Here is a 9040-nt window from a genome sequence, read left to right on the forward strand (position 1 = left end):
ATTTGATAAATACAACCTAATAGATTGGATTGACCTGAGATAGTACGAGATTAAATATGTCAAGCAGCAAATGTCAAATCAACATAAAGTACTCAAAGTGGTTGACCAGATCAACTCAAGATACGAAAGTAACATAAGCTGATAGAATAACTAGCAATTGTACAAGTAGATCAGAAGATCGGATCGAACCGAGACAGTTCTAATATAGCCAATATGATTACCGTGGCCGGCGGAACGTAAGACTTTCCCCTCTGCCTAAGATCGAGACGATGCGGCCCTGCGTCAGGTGCCAAGTTCCGCTGGTGATGAAACCTCGGTGAGGAGGGTGGCAATGCACTTAGAGTAATTGATCTATGTATTGAGATGTAGACTTACAATAATCCTGGGCACACATATTTATACTCTCGGGTGGATAGTAGTCCATGTCGGATACGACACACGATTCCTAATAGATAAAAGGAAATAACAAATCATATGTAGACTCTATCTCTAATTCCTAATAAATACAACACATTCCTTAAATGAAATAATGAGTCTTGATCGGCCTCTACCTCTCTTAAAACACTAAACTAAATCTAGTTAATAGATGAAATATTGCTACCATGCCTTGGTCGTCACGATTCCTTGTTGAATTCGAACTCTTTCGGACAAAATTTCCATAGGTGATTGCACCTTTCCTTATCATAATCCATAAAGAAATTTCACTAAATTTTGGCATTAACAATAGAGTATCATAGTAAAGACTCGTATCTGTTAATTATTTTTTAACTCCACTAGCTTTGTTGGGGGTGGCATCGTTTTGACAGTTTATGGCACGGTTTTGACCGAGAAGCTACCATAACCGTGTAATTTAAACTCAAAATTTCAAATTCAAATTTGCGTCGGTTCTACGGTTTTCACGGTTAGCGCGCAATAACTGCACGTCCACTGGCGGGTGTTAGGAGACCTTCCCACGGTTTAAGCAACCCTGCTCATATCACTGTCTTTACCATATTTTTGTAAGAATATAATAATGATTTATTTTTTGAGTAACTTCATTTATGAGCGGACCAATCTAATATAATAGATATGTTATGTCATGCAAATGTAATGCATTTTTATGTGGTTTAACCTTATCCGGATACTCTTTTCCGAAAATTGTAAATGTACAAAAGTTTGCACATAGTAATGTCTACTAATAATAATTATTGAAGTTTATATTAGCTAGGCCACGTGAATAAATATATAAAAATTCAACTATCTTGCTATGCGAGGGATGATAATGATAATTTTTTTGAAAACTCATATTAGAATCCAAGATTATTGTTTCTAATCAAACTCATTTTGATTCTGTCCTAAATATGATTCATAAAGAATCAAAATCGGAAACATTGAATCTCAGAATCAGGATCCCTATCAAACAAGCCCTAACATCCTTGCGTGGGGCTGGTCGATCCAAGTCAAGATGTGTACAGATTTTATGTTTAAGATAATTTTCATCAAAATTATTGCAGCATATATATCCGAAAATGAAGGACCTAGCTTAGCTTGTTTATTTATTAGTAACACATCATCAACAACATGGAGGTCTTATATGGACACATATGATTATTTCTATAAGAGTACACAACCTTTCTCCTACTTACGAAAGTATGCAGAAGCCAACTTATCTTCATCCACTTATTGAAAGCAAAGTTTAATTCTCCCATATATAATACTCCAACATAAAACAACACACTCTATACCCACATATCCCTTAATTAATAGCTCTTCAACCAAAACGACATCTCCTTGGTGAACCTCTCCATCGCCGGCTCCGGCAATAACATCGACACCACGGTCATGTCCTCGCCGTTTTCGTCCTTGCACTGCATGTGATAGCTTATCAGCTTCGAGGTGAGATCTCCCGCGAAAGGCGTGCCGCCGCCGACCATCTCCGCCACCCCACACCGCAACGCGCCGCCGCCGGCGGCCCACTTTGTATCGGAGACCTCGTAGGTTCTGTCCACGGGGAACGCAGGCTGCTCCCGCCACGACGCGAGCAGATCGACCATGGACGCCATGCACTCGCTAGTGGTGCTGCCCTTGGCGCGGGACATGAGCTCCACCGTGTCCGCGAGGGGCCGCCGGGTGAGCTCGCCGACGGTGGCCACCGCCATGGGGGAGAAATGGGCGTTCCCGTAGTAACCCCGCTGGACGGCGGCGCCGCCAGCCCCGTCGCGGCTGCTCAATCTCCCGCGCAGATTCAGGGTGAACGTGAGGCGCACCCGGTGGTGGGGCTCGTAGCCGAGCGCCACCGTGCGGCACCGCCACATCACGGCGGTGAGCAGCTCGAAGGACGTGGTGGATCTGACGAGGTGCGGCGGGATGAGGCCCCGGAGAAGCGAGATTTCCTCCGGCCCAAACCTGAAGTACCTCATCACCATGCTCTCCGGCGGAGTTGTCAGCATCACGTCGTCGCCTGTGCGGTCCAGGCCGTCAAGGATCGGCTTGTACGCCGGGTAGACATGGGCGACGGATGGTGGCGTCCGCGCTGTGAAGAGCTGATGGTCTCTTCCCCACACGGGCATGGTGGACGGGACGGGCTCACCGCCGGCGAAACCGGCAATAGTCTTGATGAACTGGAGCAGTCCGAAGGCGTCAAAAATGCAGTGGCACATGTGGAGACCGATCACAAACCCGCCGCATTTCAGCTGTGTTACCTACATTAATTTTTGATACTAAAGATACTTTCAAGTATGGTAAAAAAAAGCCTTATACAATAGCGAATGCATTAATTAGTTCTGATTGAATTGGAAATATGTGAGCAGAGCAGACGATTATAAATCAAAATGGGAAGTATATATATATATACCTGCAGGAAGAGCAGAGGCTTGTCTAGAATAGCCCTAGTGTCGCCGGCATCACCGAGGAACTCCTCCACGCATGGATAAGGCGGCAGCAGCGGCTGGCCGAGCTCGTCCAGCCGCACGTCGGCGGTGGCCTCGACGAACACCACCCCTTCCGCGGTGCAGTCCACGGCCAGCTTGTTCCCGCCGGGGCGGAGAGCCCGCAGGCGACCGGCCACAGGGTAGTAGTATACGAGCGCCTCGGCGACGGCCGCCCTGATCACCATCGCGGCGACGTTGTTGCCGCCGGCCCACGACAGGCCGCCGGCCATCCTGGGGCTCACGCGGAAGAACCCGACGACGGTCTCGTAGTAGCGCAGCGTCCACTGGTCGTCGAGGTCGGAGAGCGCCTTGGTCTCGCGTGGCGTCGGCCTCGCCGGCGCCACTAGCTCCGGCTCGCTCCGGCGTGCCGTGAAAGTCACCATGGTTACACGACGTAGTATTACTGGTGGATCGATCGAAGGTTACAACTAGCTAGGTTTACCTGTAACGGTTGGCTTCTTTGCTTGATCAGTGGCAGTGGATGGAGTAGGACGCCCAAACTTGAGCTTGTATATATAGTGAGATAGTGTGCGTGTTTCTGCCAACTTAATTTGCACGCATGGGAACGCCTGAAATGGATGGTAATGTGTGTGTCTTGTTGCTTTTTTTTTTTTTCGGTAATGATAAGGATTGGAACAACTTAGAAGCTAGCAGCAGCCTTGGAGGACTCTCAGACTCCGTCAAACTTCTCAAAAAAGCAGTTTTATCATTCTTGATTCTTTACTAGGAGCTAGGTATTATATTTTGTAGTATAAATTCTGGTAATTCTAATTTTGTAATTTAAGTACCAAATTTTTAAGTGTAGATTTTCTATACCTACTTATACTTTTTCAAATATGGTATAATTGGCCATCTAAAAAATCTCTGAAGCTTTTTCTCCCTTTGAGTCAACTGCATGAGCTCACAGGGTGGACCACGGACCTTGAATCCGTATGATTATTATCTGACTACTGATGAACTAATTCTTTCATTTTGATCTATTCTAATGAAAACCAACATATTTGTAAGAATCAACTAAGAGCAAGTTCAATAGTATAGCCAACTACTAGCTTCAATTTATGTATAGCCAATCTAGTAGCCAACTCATACAATAGCTATCTACAAAACATATACCACCATGTCCCACATGTCATACACGTATTGTGTATTAGAGTCCGTACTACAGCTGGCTTCAAATTAGTAGCTCACTTCTCTTCTCTTTTCTATCTTATCTTCTTAAAATATGTTTACAGCTGGCTTATAGCCTTCTATTCTACCTGCTCTAATTTAAACATGCTCCACACGCTTCTAAGAGCAAGAATAATAGCAGGCTATAAGTCAGCTAAATGCTGATGTGGAAGAGAGAAGGGAGGAGAGAGAGTTGAAGCTGGCTATAAGCTTATAGCCAGCTCAGGCACAAGAACCAAGACACCATGTGAGAGAGACATGTGGGTCTAGCATTAAAGATGAATAGCTAATCATTATATAAGTGGGCTATAAGAAGACTACAAGGAGTCTTATAGCTACCTTGTTGGCTATATTATTAGTCTTGCTCTAATGGGTATACCCGGCACAAATCCCGTGATACTTACGAGGTAGGTCATGAGTGCCGCATCCAAATAACTGGCATGGTTTTGCAATACTACGTCTCATCCGTTACCGATAATCGGGTAGTTGTGCCAGGTGTTTAAATTAAACAGCACAAAATATATAAATATAATAAATAACCGGCATGGTTTGTGCCGGTATTTAAATGAACAAGCACAAAATAGGATATAGAACCGGAACAAATGACCTCATATGTGTCCCAGCATAAAAAAGAGCAATTTTTCCATCCTTGAGGAGGTAACACGAGGTACCACTATTTTCTTATAAAATTTAATACCTTATAATATCTAATTCTAATATCTAAGATATCAAGAGTTACTAAATTTTACGTAGAAAACAGTGGTACCTCCTGGTACCTTCTTAAGGATGATAAAATTGCTCGCACAAAAAGGATATACTGCAATGACCTTATTTGTGCTGAGCGTTTCTTTTGGCTGGAACGTAGAACTGACACAAATAATAATTCTCAGTAACCTATAAACATAGATACAAAAGGATCAACATATTTAACACTGATCATCCATATGTACACAACAAAATATACAATGCAGAGACTTCAGATTTCATAAACTTTCATTACAGTAAAACCATGGTAAGCGGTACCAACACCAATGCCACTACCCACTAGGGGAAGGTTTTAAGGGTATGACCTGATAAGGAGACAGGTCAACCTTCCATGAATCTATAAAAGGTTAAAGTTGAGGAGAGAAGGCCCAATTCATTTCCTGACCATGATGGCGATACTACTCTGAACCACTTGCAGTAATTAAGTTTAGCTTAGAAAACAAACAGTTGGCAGTAGAAAATTACCAAATAATTAACCACTTGCAGTAAGTCGTGTTATCTCCATACAGTCCCTAGCCATGCACATACGCAGAACCAAACAGCGAGAATAATCAGAGATTTAATGTAATAACCACTTGCAATAATTAAAAAAAAACACCAGCACTGAAGCAGAGTGCTGTCCCACGGTCCCACCAAGAAAGTTATGTGGTTGACCGTCAGATTGTCATGGAGCACTCCCAATATAATCACATGCTTAGAGCTTAATAAAATTGGGTCAGAGTAAATGCAAAAGCAAGACAGAAAAATGAAACTAAAGAAAGTTATTACCACTATCATCGTATATATTTGCACTCCATTTTAGTCACGAGCGTAGGATTCTTAGGCACATCATAATTTTTCATTTGGCTATTGAGAAAATTAATTAGGTGTCCCTAAGTTTTCAATTGCTTCTGTATATGCAGCTATGCTTTGCATCATTATATGGCTTTGAGTTTTGATATGAATATCGTTCACATAGATTTGGTTAGTTATAATGTTATCCTGTATTATCTTCGATGACTCCGTATAAAATTGACAACTTTTCTCCCGATTTGATACACAGTACATCAAGGAAACATTTTTACTACAAGAATTTCTCTAAAATGAGGCCAACCCAAATGAACGACGTTTCAACACTCAACCAGATTCATATAAAAATTTAAATATTCCTATGAATTTCAACCAAATCCTTTTCTCACTCAAAAAACATGAAATCTTCCTGCTCGATCGAACCATGCAAAGGTGAAATTAAAAAGTTGTAGTTTGCTCAATCCGTTTGAAGTTTCTTAATATAGATATAAATTTGCTAATATCAAATTTTAGTTTGAAGTTTGGTCATTCGGAAAAATAAAAGGGCTGTACATATGTTTCATATTTGTTTTGCAGGATTTGAATTTTGACTGTTAGAAATAAATACTCAACCCATGGTCTTCGCAACAAAATTAAACATTCTCTGCAATGCTTATTGTGTAAATTACAAGATCAAAAATATTACAGCACACTTGTGGGAAACCGGATTAGGGGTGTACACATGTACTATACATATTTTTATAGACAAGAGGATTTGAATAAGTAAAGAAGATGTAAAGATAGCGACAGTATAATAATTGACTAGATATATGGTAATTCTCAGTTTTCAGTGTCCGGATTTTCTTGACTGGTCGGGCACGGTTGGTTTAAATATAGGTATGGTAGATGCTTCGCCATATTCAGTTAGTTATCTATCTCGTGTAACCCTATCATCCACTATACAAGGAGATGTATGAGGTCCCTCAAGGACCACGATATAGCATATTATGTATTTAACTCGTATTAGGGTTTTAGAAAACCAATCTATAATCAAGTACGTGTAGGATATTATCTCATCCTTGGGACTCCCAACTAGGGTAATCCTTGTATGCTACGTACCATCGTACTATCTGTGTCATGTGCCATCCTAAATATTATTACTGATACAAACTGCTGACAACACTCATTAATTGATTATATAATGGTGGAAGTATTTCTATCTCTTGTTGATATTTATAACACACCTTGGTATTCTCCAACCTCTTCAACCTCATGAAAACAGAGGAAACAGAACGATCAGCGGACATATACTAATCATGGTCAGAATTCTATGCTATAAGAATTACAATATATATATATATACCAAAATTAATTAATAATGTGGAGTATACTAACCTACACGAGTACAGATCCTCCCATCTGTGACGGTCTAAAACATGTCTGAATTACTTGGGCCATCAGAACATAGGCATCTCAATCGGGCCTAAAATAAGCCCGTCGTAGATGTAATCGCACAGCCGTAAGTCAGGTGCGTATGGTTAGAGCCCGTCAGAGATGGTACTTATCTCTGATGGGCTCAAAGGTAAGCCCGATTGAGATTGTACAAGTCATGTTAATCAGGCCGAGTTACCAGGCCCGTCACAGATGACCATCATCTCTGACGGGCCCGGGAGATTGCCCGATTGAGATGATCATGCACCCGTCACTGATGGTTTCTATTAGTGGCGGTTTCCTTTGCTGGGCCCGATTGAGATAATCGGTGGCCCGTAAGAGATCTCGGAATGTGCCCCGATTGAGATAATTATTTGCACTCTATAAATACTTGACCCGGCTGCTGTCTGAAGCTATCCCACTGTTCACAATTTTGGTGGGAGGTGTAAGGGGGTGAATTTTTGTAATTGTTTTCTAAAGAGGATCTAAAAATCATAAAGTAAGTATAAAGGTTAACTAATACCTTCTTTAATTATAAGCACTCTAAAATTTAAAGCATGCAAATAAATATTAACTAATATTTTGCTTTTTTAGCGATGGTTCGAAGTTGGATGTATGCGACTAATTTGAAGCGGCATTGCAAGGAGTACAGAGATGGTGTATTAAGTTTTTTGAACGCCGCGGACGGGGATAGAAAAAGAAGAAACAGCAAATACATGTGGTGTCCATGTAGCGATTGCAAGAATGAGTCTAAGTTTGAAAGCAGAGTGGACGTACACTCTCATTTGATACGTCGAGGATTCATGAAGGGATACACACGTTGGGTGAAGCATGGAGAGGAAGAATCAGGAAGTGGTGCAGTTCCTGACAGCAGTGGTGCAGACAATCATAAAGAAGGAGATGAAGATGAAGATGAGAATGATATGTTTATACCATCTCCATTGGGTGGTGAAATTGTTGATGTGGAACCGGATCTGTTGCAAGACATGTTACGTGACGTTGAGTACCGATCATACAATGAGAGAGATTCTATGAAGTTCAATAAGTTGGTCAGTGACTCGGCGACACCTTTGTACGCCGGATGCAAACCAAAACATACCAAATTGTCAGCTACCTTAGAGCTAATGAAGCTGAAAGCTAGTAGTGGATGGACCGACAAGAGTTTTACAGAACTACTAGGAATAATGAAGGCGATGCTTCACGAAGAGAACACATTACCCGAGACGACATATGAAGCAAAGCGTGTTCTATGTCCCTTGGGGTTAGAGGTTCATAGGATTCACGCTTGTCCAAACGACTGTGTATGGTACTACAAGCAATACGCGGACTTAGATGCTTGTCATGTCTGCAAGGCATCTCGGTACAAGAGAAAGAAAGGTGCGACGGAGGGAAAGATGTCAAAGCGGGGTGGGCCAGCGAAGGTTGTGTGGTATCTACCCATCGCTGATCGTTTCAAACGAATGTTTGCCAACCCCAAGAAAGCGGAGATAACACGTTGGCATGCCACAGAGAGAAGGAATGATGGATTACTAAGACACCCAGCTGATTCAATGCAATGGAGGAATGTCGATCGAAACCACAAAGACTTTGCTTCCGACCCTAGAAACATGAGGATAGTTTTGTGTACGGATGGGATGAATCCTTTCGGAGACATGAGCAGTTCGCACATCACTTGGCCAGTTCTTATTGCGAACTATAACCTCGCTCCATGGTTATGCTTCAAAAGAAAATATATTATGTTGTGCTTGTTAATCTAAGGTCCGAAGCAACCCGGCAATGATATCGATGTGTTCTTGGAGCCTGTTGTCGATGATCTTGAGATTCTTTGGAAAGAAGGCGTGGAAACATGGGATGCATATAGTCAGGAAAACTTCAATCTAAGAGTTCTTCTATTCGGCACCATTAATGACTACCCCGCACTTGGTAATCTTTCCGATCAAACTATGAAAGGAAAGAAGGCTTGCTCAGATTGCATGGAACATACACGGAGCCGGTGGCTG

At 42.1% G+C, this 9040-nt stretch overlaps 1 protein-coding gene across 1 annotated transcript; it reads right to left on the bottom strand.

Moving 5' to 3' along the window:
* Nucleotides 1-1739: 1739 nt before the first annotated feature.
* Nucleotides 1740-3292, bottom strand: LOC102722923 (acyl transferase 1-like). The gene is made up of 2 exons (XM_040526483.1): nucleotides 2834-3292; nucleotides 1740-2681 (listed from the first exon to the last, which is right to left on the bottom strand). The coding sequence occupies exons 1-2, from the start codon at nucleotides 3290-3292 to the stop codon at nucleotides 1740-1742; spliced, it is 1401 nt and encodes a 466-aa protein (XP_040382417.1).
* Between the last annotated feature and the right edge of the window lie 5748 nt (nucleotides 3293-9040).

The sequence above is a fragment of the Oryza brachyantha genome, chromosome 7, assembly GCF_000231095.2.
Source record: "Oryza brachyantha chromosome 7, ObraRS2, whole genome shotgun sequence".
NCBI classification, from domain to species: Eukaryota; Viridiplantae; Streptophyta; class Magnoliopsida; order Poales; family Poaceae; genus Oryza; species Oryza brachyantha.

What these genes read in the sequence shown, in the direction of transcription:
- LOC102722923 (XM_040526483.1), bottom strand. Translation starts at nt 3,292, where the DNA reads ATGGTGACTTTCACGGCACGCCGGAGCGAGCCGGAGCTAGTGGCGCCG. An exon ending in AGCCTCTGCTCTTCCTGCAG is followed by an intron (nt 2,682 to 2,833) that starts GTATATATATAT and finishes AAATTAATGTAG; the next exon opens with GTAACACAGCTGAAATGCGG.